At 43.8% G+C, this 27,345-nt stretch overlaps 2 protein-coding genes across 2 annotated transcripts in view; one reads left to right on the plus strand and one right to left on the minus strand.

Annotated features, from left to right (window-relative positions):
• Positions 1-10,604, minus strand: part of FAM102B (family with sequence similarity 102 member B) — a 31,278-nt gene extending 20,674 nt beyond the window's left edge. Inside the window, exon 1 of the mRNA XM_048497248.1 lies at positions 10,096-10,604. Within this exon, the coding sequence (XP_048353205.1) occupies positions 10,096-10,244 (149 nt within the window). The 5' untranslated portion in view covers positions 10,245-10,604. The remainder of the gene's footprint in view (positions 1-10,095) is intronic.
• Positions 10,605-21,989: 11,385 nt separating this feature from the next.
• SLC25A24 (solute carrier family 25 member 24) overlaps positions 21,990-27,345 on the plus strand; it is a 34,407-nt gene continuing 29,051 nt past the window's right edge. Inside the window, exon 1 of the mRNA XM_048498115.1 lies at positions 21,990-22,387. Within this exon, the coding sequence (XP_048354072.1) occupies positions 22,205-22,387 (183 nt within the window). The 5' untranslated portion in view covers positions 21,990-22,204. The remainder of the gene's footprint in view (positions 22,388-27,345) is intronic.

Here is a 27,345-nt window from a genome sequence, read left to right on the forward strand (position 1 = left end):
TCCTGTCACAGTTGAGACAAACAGAAAATAGCTTCTTGCCAACTGCCTCCAAGGTTCAGTGTGATGCAAGAATGGCCCCAACTTTTCTCCAGGCTCACAAGAAAAGAAAAGTCTCTTGCTAATTCTAGGTAGAAATTTTGCTGGATCAAAAAGGTGTCAGCCTGGGGCATGATGAGTTGTTGTCAAAGACTTTCATGATGGGATTAGGCTGGGAACCTGGAGGGTTTTCCGGACTTCAGACATGATGGTCTGTTGGATCTGGGCTATACATTTTAAAATAGAAACAGGCATCTTTAGAGGTGTATCACAGAGGGAAGTCTGTTACACACTGTGTCCAGAGAGAAAGAAATGTTTGAGGTATATATTGTCCATGTCCCAGGGTGGGGAACCAATCAGTAAGTGTTTGGGTGGAACTTGTTATGCAAAGATGTGGTTGATACTATCTGTACTGATGCCCAGATGCCACTCTACCTCCCTGCCCCCTTTGGATTGGACTGACACACAAACAGGATCACGCTACTGAAGCAGAAAGCTGGGAATCAGGTCAGGATTGAAATGTCTGGGTTTCATTTCTAATGAGATGCAAGACATGAGACCCATGCTACACTTCCCAGAAATGTAAAGCAAAGGAATGGCAAAAGGTTTTAGACTGCCTAATACTTGCCACAGGACGGCTTCCATTTTCACTAACTCCTAGGAATTTTTGGGAGGTGGGGCTCCACTGTAGGAAAAATTACTACAAGTCCCACATGTACTACTACAGGTGGGCCCTTTATATCCTGAATTATTTATATCCTGCCTTTCCTTCCATTCATGAAGGGTTAAATCAGCCTTTGATCCAACAAGTATTTGCAAAATGACATTCTCCTCTAGAACACAGGACCTTTGATTAAACTTCAGTACACCATTATGGAAAGTGACTGGCCCAACTTTGTAGATCCAAAAACTGGGGGCTTGAGGGCCTGCAGATGTTGGGACATGGTCAAATACCTAACAAGGCTTTAGACAAATATGTTGGCACACACACATAAGAACGAACAAATTCCAGAAGTGACCACAGAAATCTACTTGGTTGTGGTTATTCTGAAAACAGGAAGCAATCCAGCTGTCAGCCAGGGATGGCAAAGGCAGCAGTTTCTGAGAGCAAAAAGTTGCTAAATGCTTCAAAACTATCATCTATCATTCATAGTTCATCAATCATTCAAACGGATGTTAAATATATAGGAAAGAACTATGTAAAGTGATACTAAATTGCATTCCAGAGTGCAATATCCAATACGTTTCCATCAGAATCAAATATACATTACATTGTCAAAGTTGTGATAAACTGGGAAACACAACCTCAAGGTCTGGAACTTCTCTCTCAATACTATTTGTACTGTGAAATAGATACTTAAAACTTTGTTCTGCTTTGTATCCATGATTATCCTGTACTAGTATCCTGTAAAAAGAATTGAGCTGACAGTTTCCGTTCCATTGTATAAGCAGAGGATTTCACGTTCTCCGCAGCTGGATTTACTCTGCTATGCTACATGAATCAAAGCCATTTCCAAGTAAAATGTGCTTCTGATGTAGGAAACAGCATGAATTTCCATATTTTCAAAATAAAAAAGTGTGTTGAAGTTCCAAACAGAATTGTGTCCTTTAAAACAGGGAACATGGCTCTGTATAATGTGTATTCAATTGACAACAGACTACACTTTTCAGCTAATGAGAGATGGCAAACAGAAGCTAATAGATGATAGATCTTTCAAAATAATTCTTATCCTACGGGCACTCCATTCTTTCAGAACAGGCAAGACTCTCCTTATTTTAATATGGGAAGCAACTACAATCTTACAGCTAAAAAGTACATGCAGGATTACAAACCAAACTGTACAACATGAATGTTTATTTTTTCAGCTTAACCTCAGACAGTAGATCTGGGAAGAATGTGACCTTTTTGCTTTCCAATTCTTGTCAAGAACATTCATAACAGATCACCTCTTTCATCATCCTTTCATATTCACAAATCAGAGCAGTAAAAGCAAAAAAAATTCTAATCTTGCAATGCATATTTAAATTATAGCTGCATCCACATTTGAAATTATATTTGAAACTAGTGGACTCGGCCACGCTTCGCTGTGGCTTACAGTGTGTCACGCCGAGACAGGGAGGGAGAGGGCGCTGACTGTGGCTGGGTCTTCCGCTGGGACTGGGCTCGGCTCCATTCCCTCCCCTCCAGCTCCCCTCCCTAGCTATCCTTCTAGCCTCGCCGGCCTGAAGGGAAGCCATCACTCCTCTCTGGCTCCGCTGTTGTCAGTGGAGAATGCAAGGGAGGGAGGCGCTCCACTCTGTGGCTGCTGCTAGTGTTGCTGCTGCAGGAGTTGGTGCCACCACTGAGTGCATGCCGTGCCGATTGCGGGCAAGCCATGCCCCCTTCCCTGGCTTGGCAATCCCTCATTGGTCCACTGGGGGTTTGGGGAAACGTGTGTTTTACTGGGCACTGTTGTGACCGGCGAGCCCAGTGAAGGGCGCAAAACCTGCTCACAATGGGAAGGGATGTCATGTGAAAATTTGGGGGCGATCTGTCCAGCCGTTTCCACGTTAGGGCGTGAGGAACAAACGCATGGTTAGCTTTTTATATATATAGATTAGCGAGTGGAAAAATGCATACCAGATAAATCTACCTGGGATACCATGCTATGATTTTGTTCAATATTTATTCTGCCAGAAAGTTAGTACTTAAACGTGGACCTAAGACAAGTCATAACACATGATGCCATGCCAGGGCAGAACTATGTGGGCTGATTGATTTTTACATTATCTTTTCTTTACTTGCACCGTTAATACACATGGAGAAAACCAACCTGAATATGGCAAAAAATAAACCTTCTTAATCTGGAAATGGTCAAATGGGCAGAGTTTTCATAGTTTTGCTGCCTGTGCATTTCAGACTTAATCGCTAACCATTTGCAATGACAGAAGGCCACTTCGTGAGTAGCATGTCAGCAAAGACAGTTTCACCATCAAGAATATACCACCACATATAGGCAGGTGTCCACCTAAAAATCTTAGGGCTTACTTCAAAAATTGTGTTGCCTTCCTATCCCCCAGGAGCTTTCTGTACCCCCTAAAATATCACTGCTGAGGGTTGAGGGACCTCCAGAACAGGGTACCATAAGCCATGGAAAGATGCACCAAAAAGGGAAGTCAGCAAGAATCTCTTTTCAAGTTAGTAGAACAAGTCGATTACTTTCATGAAAGCAAAAGGGCAAATAATTCTGCTGAGTCTCTATTCTTGCTGCATCCCCTGATGTTAAATGCTATCCTATACTGGAGGGTCCCCAGATCTTCTGTAGTAGCACTTGGAGAGGTACAGGAAGTTGCTGGGGAAAGCTGGAACCCAATAAAAATCACTTGCATGAATTGGCTCCAATACAACCCTTAATGTGCAGCTTGGCCCAGGCAAGCATAGTCTGCCACTCCATACTTATGATTTTCACACAGCGATTAAAGAAAAACAGGCATTATACGGAAGATAGACAATTCCCAGCAACACTTACTTACTTACTGTTCAGATTCAGGCAAGTCAACACCTCTTTACCTAGCTAGCCCATATTTGACAGACTAATGTGTATATCTACACATTATAAAAAAAAGTCAAATGTGGTATAAATCATACTATAAAAATTGTGCCTTTTTGTTATACCACACAAGAAAAGCACATTACGTCCCTCCAATATTTACATAGCTGCTTTATACATCATTATTACTCCAAAACGCTATTCAATTAAAAACTCTTTGAAGCTGATTTTAAGTGCCCTTCAAGTTGTCACAGTATTTCCAAGTTTATACAAAACCATAGGAGATATTGCCACTTATCATAATTTGTAATGTTTAAAACACATCACAGAGTTCTTTATTCACTGCTACAACATATCTGTAGTCGAGGCATGAAGAAACTATTTCACAGATAGCAACACAATGGCTCAAGCCAACTGCATGTTTGGGGGAAGACTGAGCAAATTGTGCCAAAGGCCCCCTTCCCCCACCCTACTCCCTTCTTCCTGCATGATTCCAGCTGCCAGTGAATCTTCTACTCCCTGCATTCATAACTACCCTCACTGCATGTAGCCAGCGTGCTGATAGCAGAACGCTTGCAAGCGTGCAGGAATAGCACAGACAGGTGGCAGAGGAGGTCGATGGGCAGGGAGCTGGTGGAACTAGGCCCCCACCTGAAGCTGGGGTCCTGGCAGCTGCCCCACCTCAGGATATGCTGGTGCTGATTTTGCAATGAATCCATGGCAGGGGTTATAACCCTGGTTTCCAATGCCTAATACAAATATACAGGTTAGTACACCACAGAGGCTCATTGAAAATCTGAACTAAAGGATATAATTTTTATTAACTGCAGTAACTAATGGATTAGAAATTTACTCCCTCATTTTTAAGAAATGCATCCACATTCACATTTACTAATAAAAATTATAAGCAGGCAATTATGTAACCGCACATCTATATTTAAAAGTCTTACTATTGCCTCCACGCAAGAGAAATCCATAAGAAATTGAGATTCTGCACACAGTTGTGGTCTATTTCCCCACTGCTCATTCAATAGTAGCGTATTCTAAAACATCAAGCAAGACATTAGCTTAATGCCAGAATACTGTGATTGTTCTTGCAACTGTGTAATCCATAATAGTAGATGTAGGAGCAGAAGGATAGAAGCTGAACAGTCTGCGGCAAAAAGTGGAACAGGTTGCATCTGTTGCTCAGAAAATAAAGCAAGGTTTGTGACAATATGGAATAACAGTCTTTTATGTCCAAGTCTAAGGCCAAAAAAGAAAAAAATAATTAAGATAATAACAAGACAGTGTTAAGGGTGTGTGTGGAGGGCTTTCAAGGTGTAGATCTGGGAAGAAAGGCAGTGTAGAGACTATAGAAATCACAAACTGGGAAATTGTGGGTTGGGAGAAATTCTGGAAACTCTCCCCTCCAAAATCTAACCTCAACTACTGTCCCTTATAGCATACTTTCAGTCCTTATCAGGGCATCCTTTTTTGTTAATTTTAAATCAGGTTTTCCTGCATATTTGAGGAGTCCCTTGAATAGACAGATATAGTGCCTTGTCTGCAAACAGCCTATTTTTTTCCATGTACACAAGGGCCAGCCAGTTTACAGCTATATTTGTAAACTGACGCTGGTAGATTATAAGGTTGGCAAATAGATGCCACATTCTTGTTGTTCTTCTAGTTCACCTACCTCCAGATGGGGGAATAAATCTAGGCTACCATTAAAATTTATTAGGCAATTCAGAAGGTCACAGTTTTTAAATGGAATATTAGGAAGAGATCCTCTGAAGATGCCAGCCACAGATGCAGGCGAAACGTCAGGAGAGAATGCTGCTAGAACACGGCCATACAGCCCGGAAACCACACAGCACCCAAATTAGGAAGAGTGTTTGCATGTCTGAAAGGGCATTTGAAGAAGACAATAGTCTTCCTTACAGTTGCTAGTTAGCTAGAGTAGGTATTAGCGGAAGATTTGAATCTCTGATTTGGAGAATAACTGTGATTTCCCAAAGAGACACGAGCCAATTATGCACAAGGTGTCTGCTGCGCAGTGTGGGTGAATGTCCGCAGAAGCAAGATTTCTTGTATGGACATTTATCCTCTAGTACTGCTTTCACTTCTATTCTCTTTGCAGCAAGCAAGATCACTTCTAGCATGACTTTCAATTTGCTTTGCCGCCAGAGCAGGCAGATTTGCCAGTGAGCACAGCTTTGCCTGGACATGTTTCCTCCAGCCTACCTACCGTGTTTCCCCGAATATAAGACAGTGTCTTATATTAATTTTTGCTCCCAAAGATGCGCTATGTCTTATTTTCAGGTGATGTCTTATTTTTCCTGTGTTCTGTTTGTCGGGCATGCTTCCAAACAAAAACTTTGCTGTGTCTTACTTTCGGGGGATGCCTTATATTTTGCACTTCAGCAAAACCTCTACTATGTCTTATTTTTAGGGGATGTCTTATATTCGGGGAAACAGGGTAGTCCACCCTTTTCACTCCCTCGCATTGCTGTCCTTGCCTTCCCGCTCACCCCTATTCTATGTTGCTGGCTCCTTCCTGCTTCTCTAAATGCTCATATGAAGATATCGATATAATAACAATAGAGAGTTGGCTTTTCCAAGGAACAGCAGAAGCAGAGTCTCTTTTTGGCTCCATCTCACCTCCCCCACTCTACTTTCACCCTCCCTGGTGACTAGGAAGGATTTAAAAGTTTTATTTCAAACAAGTATTTATTTTAAAACTAGCCTCTCTCTTCTCCTGCGGCAGCAGCATCAGAGATTCAAATCTTCCGAAGTGTGTGTGTGTGTGTGTGTGTGTGTGTGTGTGTGTGTGTGTGTGTGTATAGAGCAGGGGTAGGGAACCTGCGGCTCTCCAGATGTTCAGGAACTACAATTCCCATCAGCCTCTATCAGCATGACCAATTGGCCATGCTGGTAGGGGCTGATGGGAATTGTAGTTCCTGAACATCTGGAGAGCCGCAGGTTCCCTACCCCTGGTATAGAGAGAAAGAGGGAGGGAAGGAGAGAGAATACCAGGTCCATGATGTGGTCCCCTTCTTTAGCAACGTGTGGTCCAGAAAACTGCTTTGCCTCTTTAGCAGCATGTGGTCCAGGGAAGTGCTTCACCTATTTCATTGGGAGGGGGGGATTATTTTGGGAACAGCTACAATATCGATATAACTGCAATAACAGAAATATCAACGTAACAGTAATTTAAAAGCTTTTACAAAGCCAGCAATCTTGGCATTACTGGATGTGATAAGATCTGTGCTTTCAAGGCTCGGCTGATGAACTGAGAGAGAGAATCAGGAGAAACAGAGGCCTCGGACAGTTCAGCAGACAAATTGTATGGCAAGGATTAAGTGTCTCCTCACGTGTAAACAGAGAAAAGCAAGGAGACACCACTAAAGCCCACTGAACAGTGAACAACCCTGAGGTAAGCATTCCATGGATTACAGGCCATGGTGGAAGCACTTCTGCAAAGGCTGTTGAAGACAGATCCATGTGTACTTCTTTGAACATGGAAGAGAATACTGCAGGTAGGGGAACAGTCAAGTAATGTATCCCAGTTAAGTCATAGGGAGGAATTTGTTGCGCAGATATAGTGTTGAGGGAAGTGTTTTAGGAAAGGAAGATAAAGATCAGCAAACTCAGATAAATATTTAGAGAAGGTTTCTAATTCTAATGGAGAAACAGGTAAAATGACCAGCAGGAACAGAAGAATCTTGTGAATGATTAATTCTGCATGAATTAATCATGCACTTCTTTGAGTACTGGTATTAAGGACTAGTGTACACAAGCTGATTTTTAATAGTTTCGGGTTAGAAATAAGGGAAAATGAATTTATTAAAGTTTCCACAGAACTGTAAGCACTATAGTTTTACAACACAGGCCGATTACACACAATGTGCTTGCTGCATGATGGGGGCAAATGTCCATCAAAGGAAGATTTTTTGTATGGACCTGTTTCCTCAAGCCCCACTTTCACTTTCCATTCTCTCCGTGGCAAGCAAGATCATTTTTAGTATGACTTAATTTGCTTTGCCACCAGAGCGGGGAAATTTGTCAATGAGCACAGCTTTGCCCCAGAGATCTTTCCTCTATCCACAGCTAGCATTCCCTCTCCTTTGCGCTACTTTGCATGACTTTCTCCTACTCCAGCCTTTCATGTAACCAGCTGCTTCAAGTAACAGAAAAGAAGCTCACTCACACAACACTGACCTCTAATTCTCTTGATATTTTGAGATATCAATATAAAAAGAGCTTGGGAATAACATGCCTCTGTCGTCTGGTGGCAGCAGCAGCAGCAGCACCAGGAAGTGTTGTGTGGAGGGGAGGGGATATCTGCTCTCAGATGGTTCCCTTCTTTAGCAACCTTTAGTTCAGGGAATTGCTTTTGGAACAATAATATCGACATAAGTGCAGCTTAAAGGGCTAAGCCAGCAGTCTTGACTACTGGGTATAATAAATTCTATGCCTTTAAGAATTACTTGATGGGCAGAGTTAAGAGAACCAGGCCTGGAGAGTTCTCTGCAGAAAAACTCCAGTGAAAGGAGGGAGTGCATCCTCGTGTGTAAACAGAGAAACATGAGGAGAGCCCTCTGCAAGTTCACTGTGAGGAGAAGAGTCCTGAGGTAAGCATTCCATATGTAATGGGACACTACTTAAAAGAGCTAGGTAAAATTATTAAATGTGAACTTATTACTTTATGTGATGTTGAACCTGTGCTCCATTGGGCTAAAAAGTTGTTTCTCCCCAAGAACCAGGGGTATTTTTTAATCTCTCCTCCAAAAGCTAGTGCAACTATTAAGATTCCTCAAGCACATTCAGTTTGGGAGAACAGGCTACAAGTTTTGCAGTACACTCAGAGCCAAATCACTCTTGGTGCTTCTTCATTTTGATAAATATTTTAAAACAGGTGGGCGATCTACGAAGGCTTGCTCTCATTTTCTCCTCCCCCACTATTTCATCTTTTTCTTCCCTGAAAGCCCCCATAGACTCTTCCCCTTTTCTGCCTCCTTCTCATCCTCCAGCCAGCTTATCTTTACCTGTCATCCAGTAAGATTCCATGGAAGAGGGGGAATCTGAGCCTGGATCCCCCAGATTCCAGTCTGAAACTTTAACCATACTGGATGTTATGGGGTGGCTGCTGCTGAACAGTAGCACGCAGCAGGATCCAGATGAATCATAGAACTCATGCAGTATGAAGTCACCGACTGCCGGCCTGGCCCTGATTCTCTCTTGAGGACCAAAACAGCCCTGGAAAAGGGCTCTCCCTCCTCCCCTTGCCCTTTATTGCAGAAACCAATACTGCTTTTGTTGCCTGGCAACAGTACTGAGGTGCATACATCTCTTAAAGCTACAAATGCAGGTTCTATTATTTGGGGGTTTTGATTTTTTTTTTGCAAAATTTTTCTCAAATGTGTAGGAAAATCTGTCTTGTCTGTTCACAACTTCAATCTCTAGATTTCAGTATCCACAGCTTTCACCATGTTGAAAATTAGACATATTGACTAGATTGGTATGTTTAAAAAGTGGATCACAGCTTCAATATACAAAACACAGGGATTAGACAGCATGGACAACACTGCTGAAACTGATTATGGAGCAAGCCACTACCCCAGGTGGCACTTTGCATGCATGAACTGGGTTTATATCTGTAGTCCACTGATTTCAATGTTATCTTTTCCCATGAGAACACTTATATTGGAAGATCAGACAGCTTGCACTGCAGATTGATTGAATGTGTGGGATTTTATTTTGCAGTTTATTTCACCATATGGGCTTGATATACATGCAAGAGCTATCTACTCTGCTGGCATAGCACGCTGATTACTCCTGTTGTCTGCCAATACATATTTTATGGGGTTATTGTGGCTAAGAGTACTGCTTTCAGAATTGGCTCTTCCTACTCTAGAATTCTTTTACACCTTATACGGGCTATATTTTGCAACAAATTTACTGGAGGAATATTGTGAAACCTTACACAAGGAGAGTCCCTAATATCTCAGGCTGGCTGGCTGGCTATCAATTATGCGATTTGGGCAGGTGCGATTTGGGCAGCAACAGAAATGTCAGGTTCTCTAGGAAGGAAAACCGAAATTGGGAGAGAAATACGATGAGTTTTAGGTATATTGTACATGTCTGTACATTTGAAACTACATGACATGCAAAGTGGAAGTGTTCAGGTCCGCCTAAGTCACCAATCCGGAAAACCTTAACCACGAACCCGACAGGCTTACACAAGAAATAAATTTGGTAACCGGATGGTCAGGAAGACGCACGCTTAGCCGGCAACAGCGATGTGTCTGAGCACGTGCAGAGCGCCTCCCTGTTTACAACATCCTCCGACTCGGCAGTACCCGTAATCCTGGGTCCAATTTTAAGATCTGACTGTGAGTAGCAGATTCCCATCCCAGCCTTGCGCGATGGGAATAAATATATTTTGCAAGGGGAAGGAGGGACGCGAAACGGGAAGGAAGGTTGCCCACGAATGCGTTACGTACGACTCTTAAAAAATCCAGGGTGGCAGAATGAGGCTACCTACCGGGAGGACTCCCCGCTGAAGCTGCCGCCGTCCAGCAGCCGCACCTTGCAGAAGAGGATCCCGTTGACGAAGGGCACCGAGGACAGCTCGTCCAGTTCCAGCTCCACGCGGAATTTGAATTTCTTTTTCTTCATCATCATGAAGGCCATGGGAAGGAAGGAAACGAGCAAGACGGGGGAAGCCCGCGGGCAGCGCCGGCGGCTCGTGCTAACCTCCTGTGGGCTCCTCCATTCCCGCAGCCGCCGTTGGGAACGAGTTAAGAGTGCAAGAAGCTGAAGACGGGCGGGGAAAACTGCCCGCCTGCTCGAGAGTCTTCACCTCGGGCAGGCGGCGCTGGCGGTCCGACCCTCGTCTTACTGCGCCCGCCCGACTGCTTGTTTTCGCAGCGGCCGCCGCCTGCCGTTCAAACCAGCCCGCCTCCTCCACGTCTCCCCAAAGGGAGGGAGGAATTGCCGAGGGAGTTCCTCTCCTGCCTCTGGCCGTCAGTCATGCTTGTCGCTTCACCGGCTGTATCCCCCCGCCCCGAGCTACGTGGACGCTCCCAGCAGTTCCAAATAGCAACTAGTATGGCGTACGTGGGTGGGATGTGGTTGGTAGCACTTTAAAAGCTATTCCAATTTATTCCAGTTTAAGCTTTGTGAGTCGGGCTTGCTTCATCGGATGTGTAGCGTTTCCACACTTAAACAGCTGAATATGTAAACCAAGACTTCTTCTTGTAGCTTCCTCCCTTTAACTCCCGTATAACTTTAGATGATTTGGATGAACAGTTCGTACACCCGGTGAATCTGACTTATAATGGAGTAAGATCTGACTTATAATGGAATACACTGTGATGCTCCTGGACCCCTGTTTAATTTTGATACAAAAGGCTGACATAGCTACCCTGCTGAGTAAAGAGAACTCATGTAAACTAATCGTTACAAGAAAAAAAAAGATGTCAGCCCAAAGTATTCATTCTGGTACTCATTCCAAAGATTGAGAGCTGGTCTACACAAACAGCAGAGCTGAAATATAGACCATATTACTTCATCTGAGGGATTACATTATCCAAAGTTTCTCCGGAGTCATCATTCCCTGTAAGCAGAAAACTAGCATGATATGTGAAGGGTTAGGTTAAAATCTTCCCTCCAATGTGCTAATTTTTTTATTTGCAGGATGTTTTGTGAAGTCAACCATTAAAAATGTTTTTTTCCACCTGCAGCTTGAAATTGTATAATTTGTTCTGCCACTTCATTTTGCTGTGTGTGTTCACCAAGCCTAAAACAGCCCCAGTTCCATATTCACTGTCATTTATAGATCTGGGGAAACAGGGACACCAGCTGACATGACAGAAGTTTATACATGTAACAATTGAGTGATGCAGATATTCCAGTAAATATGTGAAGTTCAGGAGAAAGAGCAGTGTTTGGTCTTGCTCCCCATGCCACACGTTCGGGCAACATGGAAAGACAAATTTGTACAGCGAGGTACCCTAATTGTGAGTATAATAGACTAGTCAAAGGTTAAATACTGAAAGAATATTGGCTTCCCTCAGTATATCACTTTTTAAAAAACAGCAGAGATGTTTTCCTATTATCAGATCAGTGACATGGAGAAATTTCTCTCACATTCTTCTTATGACATTCTTGGCCAAAAACCATGGTGGGAGTATGGATTTCTTAATGTGTTAAAGACCTTCAGTCAAGGAGAAGTACCTTAAAATAGCAAGAAGCACACTATTTCAAGTGTGCTCAGCAAATATGCATCACTATTAAGACACTATCAGAATCAAAGTTTTATTTAATAAGTACTTAGGAGTAGAGGACCTTAGTCCTCCAATGTAATGGAAATTAATGCAATGTAATTCATACTTGCAAGGGAAGATGATGGCTGCACTACTTTAGACTGCAGGCAAAAGATCACATTTAGGATTCTCCTCTATGTTTAAAAACTTCTGGTAAACAGAATTTCACCACAGCAAGCAATGAGTAGAACTTTTCCTACTCCTGTCCTAGGCTTCTGCTTGAAAGTCTGGAAGAGGTGAGAGATACAGTAGCAGTATATGGCAGTATTTAACTGAGTTTTCATAAACAGTAGATCAGATGGTAAAATTATTCCTGGACAGTACTACTTCAGCTTGTAGGAGAACTCAAATGACACTACTTGCCTCCATACAAAAAATGGTCTCTGTACTAGGAAAACCAGGAGTGAGAAAGTTTGTTTATTCATTTTATTCATTTATATCTCACTTGTGGGGCTGTCACCAAAAAGGCCTTCTCTTGTGTTCCCACCAGATGAGCTTCTTTGATTGGTGGGATTATCAGGAATCCCTCTCCCTGTGATCTTAATTCCTGGACAGGAATGTATAGGAGAAGATTGTCCTTCAGATATCCCAGTCCCACGCCGTGTAGAGCTTTAAAGTACAAAATTAACACCTTGCATTGGGCTCAGGAACAGATTGCTAGGCAGTGTAATTGCTGTAGTATTGGAGTCATAGGTTGCTGGGTAACTGGCCCCATCTGCACTAGTTGCAGCTTTCAAACATTCTTCAAGGGTAGCCCCAAGTAGTGCACATTGCAATAGTCCAGTCTAGTTGTAACTAAGCCATGGATCACTGTGACTAGATCAGACTGAGGCGGAAATTAATGCAATGTAATGGAGCCAGTGAAAGACTGAGGATCTGGGCCTCAGGTATTGTGGGCCTAGGTTTAACAATAACACAGCATGAAATAGAGAGGTAATATTGAATAAGAAGTAAAGCTCTGAACCTAATTCTTGGAAAATGCACAAATTCAAAATTCTTCCTCAGCTTTAATGCAAGCATTCAGAATACATTAAAAACAACTGAGCATCTAAACAGACCATAGGCTACTTAGAATAAACTAAAATTTCACTTTATTAGCATATATAACATAAAAATAGCTTTAAAAATATCAAAGTTGATGCTTGGTTTATAGCCTAAAGTTATGTCTCCCTCTACTGTGTTCACAGAATTACTGCACATATGTTCAAATCACATAACTCAAAAGACACATCTAGGGGCCTCAAGAACCACCAAGGATCAGTGGTCCCCTCACAAAGCTTCACTTTGGGCTCCACCTCACAATGTCTGAACCCAACCAAAACACAAGAAAATAACTCACATGACTTATGACCCATGCGAGCGTGGAAATCCCATGCGAGCGTGGAATTATGGCAGCATATCTTCGTCTGCTGATTAATCCCACCCAGAGGAGAGCCTTGGCTACTGCAAGATGTAATGTGCTGCCATCAGCTCTGCTGGAGGGAAGATTTAAGAATATGGAACGTTCTAAAAGAGTTTGTTCATGTGATATGACTACGGTTGAAACACTTGACCATTCTTTGTTTCTATGCCCTAAATACAATAAGATATGCATGAAATACATGAATTCCATTTTCTTGCAATGTTCTCAGTGGCATGAGTGTTATAAGATACCCAATCTCCTGAACAGCTCTGATGTACTCTTTTGTGAAACTGTTGCAAATTTTATACTGGAAATTAGTAATTTTAACTGTATTTCTTAACCTTGTTTTGTTTTAAAATTTTGTCCTGTTTTATATGCCAATAAAGGCGTGTGTGTGTGTGTGTGTGTGTGTGTGTGTGTGTGTGTGTGTGTGTGTGTGTGAAAAACCTCACATGACTTTGCATTAGCATAGAAGATTATTAATTCATTTTCTCTGTGTGCACCATGTTCCCCCCACGTATTCCATTCTCCACATTAATATCTCCCTCTTTCTGCAAGGATTTTGGGGCTGTCTTCATGCTCCTCCCACATTTTCTTTACACAGTAACCCTGTGAAGTCTGTTAGCCTGATAGTGACTAAAAAGTCACAATTTCCTTTTTCCTGACCTAGCCCCTCAACAAAAGGGATGCTGAATTTAAAGTAACAGAAGTAATGGAATTAAACGTATTAAGTTAAAAGCAATAGGGTCCTAAGTGCTCATTTAATATCTATGTAATCAGTAGGATGAATTTGATTTATAGACACACATCCCCTAGAACAGAACAAGTGAACAATGTTTTGAAGCAGCGATGTACTTGGCACATTATAAAATGTGGTTGGGTTGTTTTTTCCTTCTAAAGCTGTTAACAACATATATTCAAATAGGGCTGTATTCTCTTAAACAAGGAGCTATATATATGTTGAGGGAAAAATGAGTAAAACACAGGAAGACTACAGAAGGCTGTCAAATGAGGAAGTCTTGCACATTAGCCTGCCATCTGACTAGGTAAAATGAACAACCCAGCTTGCCCTGCTTTCATGCCTTTAGCATCAGCTTGTTATTTTCATTTTGCTGCTGTTCAGAATTAGGATAAGTGGAGTAAATGACACATAAAGTATACATTCACTGTTAGTAATTTTAAGAAGTGAGGTCCTTTCCGCACAGTAGATGTAAAATGGGTTGCAGGCGGGATAAATGAACCCCTCGTGGCCCCAGGCCGTTTGCATGACTGGGCTTCCCATGGTCAGTGAGTGCATTGGGTGGGGTGAACACCTTCACATGGAACTGCTTTTTTTCCACTCACCTCCCTCTGCTGCATAGCTACAAAGCCTGGCAGGCCTGGACCTCCACAGCCATGCTGCTGTTCTTGTGCCCCTCCGTAGCTATGCAGCAGAGAGACGGGGGCTGAAAAAATAAAAAGGAAGCGCAGCCAAGTAACATGCTTCCTAGGCCAGCTGTTGGCTCAGACTCAGCTGCAATCCATGTTAAAACAAAACAATTGCAAATAATGCGATTCTTGAAAAACCGGGGGGAGGGGGGGGAACATGGAGCAAACTCATGTTAGGAGCGGGATCTGTGTGAAGTGTCCCATGTTTCATGTTTCATAGCCCATGTTTATTGGCCCATGCAGAAGGGGCCTGAGCTTATATAAAGTGTAATGAACTGGTATTAGACAAACAACACCTTAATCTATTGTTTCTGCTATAAATCCATCATGAAATTAGGAATGATATCCCTTTAACATGGGAATCACACATTTACCATCATCCTCAGTATCACCCACATACAGTTATAATTATAGTACTCTTTCTAAAATACAGACATCCTTGCTTAATATGTTTTATTAACAGACTCAGAACTCTTTGTTGCTCACCAAATGCATCTCTTGAACAAAACAGAATGCAGACGTGCAGCTTGAATTGCAGAGATGCCATATGACCTCTTGTTGCCTTTGCTCAGGCAGCATCTTTTTTAACCAGTAGCTGTAGCTGTGTCTCCAACAAGAGCATGATTTGCAGCATCAACAGCATTAATGTTCATTTATCTCCAAGCTGCAAAAGCCTTACCTGGTGATTTGTGCACGTCAGATTTTCAGTCTTGTATTGAACAAGAGTTCTGTAAATCAATCCCTCATTCACTTCCTGCCCAAACAGGAAGAGAGGACACATGGTTTCTAGTAGGCAACCAAGATCAGGACAAGTTAGAGTAGACCCTTGGTTGCCAATGGTGCTTCAGAAGGCACCAGGCAGGCTTACCCAACTCCCTACAGGGGACAAGGGATATCGGGAGGCAATAGGCTTGAGAATTATTCAATAACATTTCATTGAGGCCGACAGCATCTCCTGTAGCAATGGTAGGGGGTCGATAAACTGGCAAAAAGCAGAGGTTTTTATAGGAACAAGCAAAGGAAGGAATGTCTCCAAGAACAATTCAAACATTAATACATCCATTTACAGAGTTTTGGGATCTTGATGGCAACATTTTAGATTTCAACATCTGTTTTATCAGTCAGTACCTAAACATCCTGGTTCTTGATGGCTTTGCTAACAAGACAAAAAGGGGGGCCCTTTACAACACTCATTAGTACTTTAGAAATGCAGATTTTTCCTGCAGCCATTGTACTTGAAAACTAAATGTACTTGATTACAGAAGGCAGGGTGTGCCTTATAGCAACATTGGGGGGGGGGGGGGGGAAGAGAACAGCTTATCAGTATCCAGGGAGACAGAAATTATACTTCAGTTTAACAAACATTCTTCAAACTATCTTCAGAAAGCTAAACAGGCAAGTAATATCACAGCCTTCGTAATACCATTTTCCTACAAAATATAAGCATACAAAAATAGAAATACAATGCCGTTAAAGACAGGTACATTAGGATCTTTGTGACTAAAAACATGGATCTTTTGAACAAAAGAAATCATTCTCCTTAAAGCACACACCTGGTATCCTCAGGGATCCTTGGGACAGACTATGGCCCATTCCACAGGGGCCATAAAGACCGGCGTGGGGCTGGTAAAAATGCCATTGTGAGGGAGGACTTCGCACCGCTGCCACTGCTGGAGTGCAGCGGCAGCGGTGCATTCCCTCCACAACAGCGTTGTTTGAACCTGCTCAATGAGCAAGTGTTTTGGAAAATGTCGGCAGCTACCTAGTGCCGAGCAAATGGCACTGGGTGGACACCGGCGTTTCCCCTGCGCCAGTGCAGATCCCCTCTTACCTTGTCTCCCGGTTGCCGTCACTCTGGAGAGGCCAGGGGACACGTGTCCTGGCCTCCGGCCCTGGAGGCATTGCTATGGCCATGGGTCATGTCCCCTGGCCTCGTTTGGGGTTGAATTAAAATGATTAGTTAGGACAGAATTTTTAATATAAATTCTGTTTAGAAATAGACAAGAGAAACAGAAAAAAAGTTCTTTGTTTTCCTCCTTTTACTTGTATAGGTCAGCCACTCTATAATGAATATACTACATAGGCAACCATATACAGGGATACTTAGATTAAATAAGTAGTTCAGCTTCTTGTGGTATCAGTATTGTACTAGTGAGGGGGTGTGTGCTAGCAAAATATATGAAACAGAGGGGCACCCAGTATTCTGTGAAATGTTACTTTTTAACAACTTAAGCTGTTGGGGTACATCTCTCAAGCTACACGTGTTACATTTCATAAGCTACGTCCCTGTATCCTTTGTAATATCGCAAGGAATTACAGGAGATAGCTAACTATCAATTTGGGGCTGCCAGTAACAATAAGTTATTTTAGCTCAGCAACGTAATGAGGTGCAGGAAGCTGGCGTTCTTCAAAGCAGAAGGATTTTATTTGGAGGTGATGGTCACAGCTCGGCCAGGAGAATCGCGCCTTGCAAACAAGTGCAAGAACTTTTATTCCCAAACATCAAAGGGGCAAGGGGGCAGGTAGAAGGGGAGGTAAGGGGGCAAATCCCTTACCAAATACCAATAAGAAAACAACAATGCAAACGAAGATACAATTACAATTTTTGAATGGGATTACAAAATCCCGCTGTCAGACGTAGTCCAGCGAGATCTTGCAATGGTACTGAAAGGAAAGCTGATAAGGTCCATTCAGAAAATCCAGGTGGACTTGTTGCCACACCCAGCTATCTTCTTTATTTATTATGTCCTGAGGCTCCCGCGCCTCGTCTCTGCAACAAAGGGGAAGTTCAAATTGTCCAATGGTGGTCCCTGAACGTCTTCCAATGGCTGGGGACCTCTGGGTCCTGCCATCAGATTTGATTTGCAAATCCAAAGGAGTCTTTGTCTTTTGCTAAGGAGTCGGCTGGGTGTTGGTCTAAGCTGCATTCCAGAGCCAACTTCCTTGTCCCTTAATATCAGCCTCTACAGGCTGCTGCTTTTACTAACAAACACAAATCTTAAAATAACGTTTTTAAACTTAGACTTTAGGGAACACAGTACAATACAAACACATGAGAATCTCCTAAATTAACAATAACAACACCTTAAGCTAATGGGGGAACCTAGTGAAACTAAAATCCTAAACAGTGGGCAAATCCTAAATCCAACTCTAAAGGGGCTTTTATTACATCCTATACAGGCATAAACAAGAGGGAAACCATGTAACATTGGCACAACCATACATATACGCTCTTTGTGATCCTCGTGGAGGCTTCTGAACTACACCAGTCTCTGCATCTTGACATGGAACCAGTGTAGTCCGGCAATCTGACTCAGGAAAATATTTTGTTTACTTTTCTGGGCGGTAACACTACCTTGTAACAAGAGGAAGAGTTTTGATTTATACCACACTTTTCTCTTCTGGAAATAATTTCAGAGCCCCATCCAAAGGGGGGGGGGGGCGAATCCACCTGTGGGAGTGGTGCACAGCCTTGCTGGTGGATTTGTCCTTGCTGGGGCACTTGCCCTAGCAGAAGGGTGATTCCACCAGCGTGTGACTGCCGCAGCTCTCCCCAGTGCTGGGACATGGTGGTGGACACTGCGCCAACATTCCAGGCCCCCTGCTGCTGCCAGTGTAGCTGTGGGTGGGCTGGGGGTATGACCAAGGGAGGAGACAACATTAGTTGTCTCCCTCCCAGCCTTTGCTAGCTTTATGCCAACAGCCTGGGGCTTGAACTTAAGCCACATATTGAGGCCCATAAGAGCTTCTTGGTGATGGAGAGGCTTTGTTGTTTTGTGAGCCTCCCCACAGCTGGAAAGCCTCTATGGGAGTGGCAGGTTAATACTGCATTGGTGCCACGTCCCACTACCCTCAAGTTGGATGAGCCTGCCCAAGCTGCTTACAAACTCTTTCCCTTTCTCTCCTCACGACAGACACCTGCTGCGGTAGGTGGGGCTGAGAGAGTTCTGAAAGAACTGTGACTAACCGAAGGTATAGTAGTGGGGAAACCTAGTTCACCAGACTGGAGTCCATCGTTGTTAACCACTACACCACACTGGTGTAATCTACAATTTTTCCAAATACTGAATGAAACTTTGCATGTGACATTTGCATCCCAGTCAGTCCTTACAGCTTAATATATGGAAAGAATACCTTTCTTGTCATTCATTCATTCATTCATTCATTCATTCATTCATTCATTCATTCATTCATTCATTTATTTATTTATTTATTGATTTGATTTTATAGACTACCTCATCCCCGAAGGATGAGATACTTTGGGAAACTGGGGCTGATTGGACAAAGACATCTAGAAAAACCAATATTGAAGATAGATTTCTTTATGTCTTTATCTTTAATAAAGATGCACATATTATGAAGGTATAACAGATTTTCCAAGTGGTCAAATCTTGCGACTTGGAAATGTTTTTTGGGAAATCATTCCGCACAATTCCTTTCCCCTTGTCATTTCCACCCTTTTCAGTTACATTTATTCCACATGCTGCTGCTGAAAACATATTATTCATGATAGTGGAGGAATGTCATCCATGATTCAGAACAACCCTTCCCCTTTTTTCTTTTGTGCACATTTTAGATGTACATTTAAAGCATGCTCAGTGTATACTTACATGGCAAAGTATATAAGATGCTTGGGATATGTGAACAACCCTCCCAGTGTTTAACATAGATGTAAAAAAGAGCCCCAGCACAGTGAGAATATGGCTTGTATCTAGGATACTGGGGAAGGGATGGTTAACTCTTTCCTCCATTCCATTTTCTTGATCAAATATCTTCCCAGCTGCTTTAAGCCTTCATAGAGAAAAGCTACCCACACTGCATTTTTTTCACTACTAGCTCTTAAAATATCCTTGGATCAGGAAGACAGCAAGGGGGAGAAATAAACATTTCTTACCCCAGTGGTTTTTTGACAGCTATATTATACATTGCCCAGACTTGGCTGGCCCAGACTAGCCTAATCTAATCAAATCTTAGAAGCCAAGTAGGGTTAGCTTTAGTTAGTATTTGGATAGGAGGCTACCAAAGAAGTCTAAGCTAGTAATAGAGACAATCACAAACCACCTCTGAACGTCTCTTGCCTTGAGAACCTTATGGGGATCACCATAAATTGGCTACAACTTTATGGCACTTTCTACCACCAAACTATATTTTGGGAGATTTGATTATGAGTCTCGATTATTCTATGAATTTATGAAATAGTCTTTTGTAAAAGCTGAATAAGTATGAAAAATTCCATGCAAGTATAGTAATCGCATCCTTGAACTAGTTCAGAGTAACTCAGCATGATATAATTCTCTCGGTGTCCCGGGGTTGTTATAAGGATAAAACGTGGAAAGGACACCTAAGCAAGCTCCACTGTAGGTTTCCCCAAACCACTATTTGGTCCAGTCTTTCAGCGAAGGTTACTTCCAAAGTGAGTTTGAGAAAAGTGTAATTGGAAAGGTGTGGATTTCCACATGTCTCTGGCCACATGCAGTTCAGCTTCCAAGTGCCAGTGGTCTTTTGGCCTTAAAAAAAATCAGGGATAGCTGGCATATTATTGTAGTGGCCTAACACTAGTGATATTCCTACCTCCAATGTGTGTGTGTATGTGTGTGTGCATGCACGCAACTCCATAGGGGTTTCAAGGCAACAGAAATTTGGGGATGCCTCTGCATGGCTGAGAGGGTTCTGAGAGAATTGTGACTGGCTCAAGGTCAGCAAGTAGGCCTCACATGGAGGAGCAGGAACTTTTAGCCAGTTCTTCCAATTAGAGTCTGCCACTCTAGACAACTACACTATGCTGGCTCTCATAACCAATACCTCTCTCTATTACTGGGAATGAATGTTATAAATCACCCTGAGTCCAAGAAACAGAGGAGAGCAGACTAAAAATTAAATGAATGAACAAATAGGTGTACCTTATTTGAAGATAACATCAAAAGTTGAAAGTGGAGGTTCTCTGTGAATGAGAGGCCTGGGTCAAATGCCCCCCACTTCCTATAGGCCTTCGACACAGTCGGGGTGGGGAGACATGATGCACGCGGCATGCGCTGGTGCAGGGGTGTGGTGGGGGCGTTCAGGGGAATGGTGGGAAACAGGGTGCACGCGTACCCCAGGCGCAGTTCCCCCTCACTCCAACCCTTGTCTGGAGGGTGTATTATAAAGGGTGTCACAAAACTTGCTTTGGAGTGTAGCTTCTCTCTCATTTCTTAACTTTCATTTGTCCTATTGGCACCAATTTGGTAGCAGTTAGTACTCAAACCAGAGAGTAGACTGGGGAACAGCATAGATTTGATTGCAGAGCACAGCACCCCCAGCCACAATTTTTTGGGGTGTATGATTTGGGGTATTCCAAAACTGCTTAAAATACTCCTTCCAGATTCCAGACATCTTTTCTGCTGCTGCCGGGGGTGGGGTGAAGTGGGGGAACGGTCAGCGCCAAGACTGAGTCGCTCTCCATTTCTTTTTTGGCTCCTTTTAAAATTTTGCAATCCACATTATGAGACAAGATTGGCGGTTGTCCTAAAAGACTAAACCTATTTGGATTATTAACTACTTCACAAGCGGGTTCTGTGAAAACAGTAAGTTTAGAAGCGGATTGTGAAGAAAGTGTATATATTCCTTTAAATTTACTTAGAGATCATTTATCTTGTATATCCGGTCTTTTATGAGGCAACCATTCGGTCTTGCTACATCGTTTACAGTGGAACCATTTGGCCTCACTGAAGTTGTAAGCCGTGTTTGTGTTTAGTTTCAGTAGTGTTATTCTTTAGATATTGACTTTTACAAGGCCACATTCTAAACTGGACAGATAGGTCTTAATTGCCAAGAATGCTCAGGTGGGGGTGTGTGTATGATCTCCCTCACACCCAATTGGTTAATTACTGGTCAAATGATGTAGATGAACCAATTCTATAAGACCCCTGACACTATTTCTAAAGGGATTCCTTTTAAGATTTTCTGGCCTTAGGCTGCATAGCCGTGTATTGTACTGTTTTTATACTTGGAACTATCTAGAGCTGAGAGAGAGATGATTTTATAATTTCTTTTTAATTTTTTTTTATTATTAGCCGTCTGAAGAACCCTGGTTTCGGTTCGGTACGTTACTGGTGAGACACCCGGCTTAGGGTAACCTTTTCACACGGACCCCATTTCAAAAGCCCGAGAATGCCTTTCGTAGTGGCGATGGAGTCAGCTTCCTTTTAAAGCGGACACGCCCGTTCATATATTCAAGGCGGGGAGGAAGAGGAATGAAGAGGCAAGTCCCTCCCAGGCTGTGACCAGGCAAGCCCTGGAAACCCAATGAGAAGCAGAAACTTGCTCTCCCTCTTCCTGCTCCGTCCCAGGGTGTTGGCTCTTGCGTGCGATCCCTTAACGGCTTCTCGCTCCTCCCATAAACTGTGCGTAAAGGACAGGAGCCCAGGGGCAAGGGTGCTTTCCTATTAATTCTCGTTTCCTTTTCTGCTTCTGGCCCCCGCTTTGTCCCCCTTCCTTCTCCCCACTCCCTTGTCACCATGTTTCGTGTCTTGCGAGGGTTTGTCCTCCCGGAGGCTGCTTGTGAAGCGCCCGAGAGCAGCGCGATGTATGAAAACCTCTTCAAGAAGCTAGACCTCAATGAAGACGGCCGAGTGGACATTGCCGAGCTGCAGGCCGGTCTCAAAGCTTTGGGCATCCCTTTGGGGGATGACGCAGAGAAGGTGGGTGCCAACTGAGCTGCTGCGGGGCCGAGACCAGGGAAGGGGGAGAGGTCTTTGCACCAACTTTGGTGGTTCAATGCAGACTCCAGAAAATGCCAGGCTGCGGGCGCTTCTTCCCGCCCTCCCCGCCACAATGGGGGAGTGCCTATTGATGCCAGCAGGGAGGCGGATGACCCCCTCTCGCTGCAGCAGAGGGGGCGCAGAAGGCGCCCGTGGACGGCTCAGGCCGCAGCGGGCTGATGGGCCCAGCGGTAGGGCAGGAAGAAGCGCCCGCAGCCTGGCAGGGACTCCTCCCCAGCCTGCCCTTCAGGGTGGGCGCTTCTGCAAGGCTGCCGACAGCGGGGCCTCCTCTCTGGCTGCCCTGCCACCTACAGGGCGGGCTCCCTTGCCCCGCCCGGCCAGGCGGCACGTGGCCCCCCCTTGTTGGCCACGCCTGTCCACGGGGATCCCCTTCTTCCCCCCCTCATAGTGGGCGTGGGGGGCAAGGAGTTCCCGGCGGGGCTGCTCCCCTCGGAATTTACTAAGGGATTTCTGCTTAGGGCGGCATTTAACTTTCTGACCGCTGGACCTGTCTCCTGCAACGCCATTTAGATAAATTTGCAGGATATGGTATCAGGTTATTGCCTCAGTCTCCTCATCTGTCTTTTGCTTTGGACATGCCCTCGGTACAGAACTGACCTCTTGCAAGTAGTAGGTTGCCGATAAGCGGTGTGGGGATACTGAAAGGCGCAGCTATCCGCCCCTGTTTATTGGGTATTTAGTTTTCTATCCGCGCCTGGATGCTGGGTCTCTTCCTAGGAAGCTAACCAGAGCGAAACAGTGGCTGAGATCCAGAGATCCACACATATGAGCGGAATGCTCCATCCATGGACGAGAGGCTGCTGATCTCCCAATCTACTGGCAACCCCTTGCTCTGGATTCAAGCAAGGTTTACTGATACCCAACAGAAGCTTTTCCATTGGGTGCGAGGGGCCACAGTAGGAGAGAGGGTTGAAACAAGATATGCAGCTGGCAGAATGCGTTGCGCGGAGGCCTGGGGTGGCTGACAGACTTCCCCCCTTTGTCCCCCCGCCCCACCGGGCACCTTCTGGGCGACCTGTGGCTAGCCCAGGATCGCCCAGTGGGTATGAAGATGGGGGAGCACATCTGGTTCATCAGAGAAGAGTCCTCCTCTGGTGTAGGAGTGGGGAACCAGGCGAGGTTTCCCGGACCGGAGTCTGCCGCTCTTAACCACCGCACCATCCCAGCTGTTTAGGACTTCAGCAGTGTCATCCGAGTTTTTGCCATGGTCCAGGAGCTGCGGGGGAGGTGGATTCCCCGTGCTCCCCACTTGGGCGGCGGCGAAAGAGGGCCCACATGGCTTGCTCTGGCCCACGCCTCGCAGGCGGCAGTCAAGCCCGCATGCACCACCGGAGCTTGGATGGCATGAGTGGGACTTTGCCGACGCAGCCACTTCAAGAAGTGCGGCCTTCCGGTGGGCACCTCTGATGGTGGGCGCACCGCCCACGTGCTGTGGAGTGCTGCTGGCGGCAGGCGCACCGCCTACGCCCACCCCTTTTTGGAGATGCCCAGACTTGGACGGTGGTGTCCGCCTGTCATCCAGGGCATGGCGTAGCAGCGGTGTGGCACACAGTCAGCGGCGTAGGACTGACTGGGGTGTTGGGAAGCGTTTGGCGGGAGATGGGGGCAGGCCCCCGTGCTCTTGTGGCAGTTGGAGCATGGGTATTGATCCAAAAGGGCCAGGGAAAGGGAGCTAAGGAGCTATCTCTTCCCCCATTTCAAGTGGCTGACGGCGGCAAGAGGCGACCGCCCTGCCGGACAGGGCCAATGGGGAACACCTCTTGCCAGGAGCATCTGCCTGGCAGAGCCCCTCAGTGGAGCGAAGCTCCAGTACGAGGCATCCACCCGTGGGAGCTTCGCCATGACGATCAGATCAAGACCCATGCTTCGCCTCACGCTTCTGTCTTTTGTATAATAAATGGCTATGGCAGGCAGACAAATCCCAGATCTTTTTTTTTTTTACATTCTAGCTGGAATTAAGAGAGTACATGTGACTTGATGTTACCATGTTAAGACCCTTCTTCCTTAACACCACATTTCAGTGCTCTCTCTTACTATGTGAGGAGACAGTGGAAGTATGGGATGAGTTTCCACTGCAACCACAGGATCTAACTAACCATGTAGTTCTGACCTGAAGGTCAGATAATACAACCATCAGATTGAAGTGATAAAACTTCTCTGGAGCAACCTGTGTTAAAAATGTGCTAGATCTCCTGGCGACCCGTCAGGGTCATTTCACCCATCAGGGCAAACCTGAATGTGTAACTGTGTGTGTTATTAGTGGGCCACTGCATTCAACTGTGGTTCCGTCTCCAGTGTACCTATATGGTGTGCATGCTTACAAACAGAGCTGTCACATTTATGCTTTGTGTTTGTGTGTGTGGGTTTTAAATATTTTAACCATCCACCTCATAAACATTATATGGAATGGCCTGGATGAACTATGGATTGAAAGGAAAAGAATGTTCTGCGAAATAAGAGAATATTTTTTCTCTTCAGATTTTAGAAGCTTACAGGAGTGGCAGTACCAGAGATGGCTCAAGGCATTTTGGTTCCTAAGGTCAAAAAACGGAGAGGTAGTCCTTACAAACTAGTTAAAATATAATAACAAATAAATGACAGCTTGCTGTTGCTTGTGGGTAATGTAGCATGTTTGCTTGGCAAATGCAATTATTGAAATTGGTATCAATGGAAATCTTAAATTTTTACCATTTTGTATACTGATGTTACCAAACCTGTTGCACTGTGCTGCTTTGTGTCATACATTCTATATGTATGGTTTTAGGGTACTGTGTGGTTTCTTTTCTGCTAGTGTTGTGAGATATGATATAATTCACATATCTGTTACATTGGCTGCTACCCTTTTGAAAGACAATTATTAGCCCATTTATTGTATGGGTTATTGCATTTGTACTGATGGATCCATGTTAACCAGCCTTGGGGCTAAAACTAATTAAAAAAAGAGAGGTATAAATATTTTAAATACATTTATATATATTTATCAAAACAATTCAACATCGTTTACATGGTCGTTTACATAGTCACAAATTGTATCCGATATACAGGAGGAGGTGGGGTTCAGGACATACAAAAGAAAGTAATTGTTTGTTGTATACCTAATTTGTGGAATGATTTGTCACAAGCGGCAGCAACATCTTAAATTGTTATAAGTAAGCTAGGCAGAGCTAGTAGTAGTACATACGTGCTATTCCCACACCCATCATAAGTATAATTTCTTTGTTCATGTGACCTGATTTATTGGTTCAGAATAATAGGCCCGAGGCCACTTTTCTTGTTTTTCTGAACATGGAAGCAATACTGGAACTTATTCAAAGACCAACGTTCTCTATCCAGAAGAGCTACTTATGCCACTAATGCCTTTCTGTAATTACAGCCATGACATACAGACCACACCCTGGTTATCTCTCAGAGGCTTTTAATATCTCAGTTCAGTAGTCTCTCAGCTGTTTTTCAGAACAGCATTAACAAAGTAATAAAGTAAATGAGTAATTAGCTACTAGTATGAGGGGAAACTGACAACTTACTTTGGAGAAAGTTCAGTTCAAGTTTTCAGCAGTCTGTAGTAAACATCAGTCTAATTTTCAACTTCCAGTTCAGCATACTGTAATTATATTACTATTACTAAAAAAACTGTATATTTTTTAATTTGGTCATGTGCTGGAAACATCCAACTGATAGGCACAGAAATCAAGGTGCAACTCTTCAGCACATAAATATAGGCTATCAAATTTTTTGGTATTATGCAGCCCATTATCAATTGGTATTCCTGACCTGAGATCTAATTACTATTATATTGTGGTTGTATCCCAGAACCAAGATCAGGCTTTCAAGTTTACTGTCTTATAAAAGTTAAATTTGCAGACACATCACATGTGGAAAACTCCTATGGGTAAGATAGCCAGTCATCATTTGACTCAAATGCATTTCCTTTTATAAGAATTTTTATGTTTTGGTTTCGATATCATCTTGAACATGTTTTATTTTAAACAGAAAGGCAACTGATAGCTCAGTTATACACAGAGTTACATGTGCCTACCTCTAAACAGGTCTGAGCTGCATGAAATATAAATAATAAAATACACATACCCAGATGTGGTCACTACTTGAATATGAGTGTGTTCTTGAGTTGTTAAGCATGTCTTGCTCTGGCCTACTTGAAGACAGGCAGAATACAAAATCAAAATGGTTTGGCGAAGTGAATGTACTCTAACGTGCAATCTTAAACAGACTTCAATTGGCTTATGTAGCAGGGCATAACTCTGCTTAGGACTGCACTGTTAGTCATTCTAGTAGACAGCCTGCAACAAGAAAAAAATGGGCAGGCAGAGCACATTCTCTCAGCAGTTTTTGATGCCCTCAACCACAACAGCCTTTTAGATCACCTTGCTAAGAAGAGACAGACAAGATGGCAGTATTATGTTAAGTTGATCCTTTCTGACAAATAGTGGGACCTGGTGATGGTAAAGGATTTTACCACCTCCACACTGGTGTAATTTCAAATTCTGCTGTATGAAATCTACTTAAACACTTGAAAACACTGGGGAAGACTGGAGATTTAGAGTGAAGTGTATTCAGATGACATTAGCCTTTCCACCAAATTCTATGGTGGCAGCACAAAGCTGGAATTGGAGTTTGAGGCTCTGCAACAGTCTAGACAAGAGAGATAACAACCTGAAGATTAATAAAAACAGATGTACTATTGATCCAGGGACAGGATATAGTGGGTGGGGTACAGCCTCAACGTTTGGCCCAGCCTGGGGACATGGCACTAGTCTTGTTTGCAGAGGTGGCAGCAGCACTGCACAGTTAATCTAGTTTGTCAGCTGTGACATGCCTACATCCAAATAGGCATTCTTTAGGAGACCATTTTGTCTTGC

This window comes from Sphaerodactylus townsendi, linkage group LG05 (genome assembly GCF_021028975.2).
Source record: "Sphaerodactylus townsendi isolate TG3544 linkage group LG05, MPM_Stown_v2.3, whole genome shotgun sequence".
NCBI lineage: Eukaryota > Metazoa > Chordata > Lepidosauria > Squamata > Sphaerodactylidae > Sphaerodactylus > Sphaerodactylus townsendi.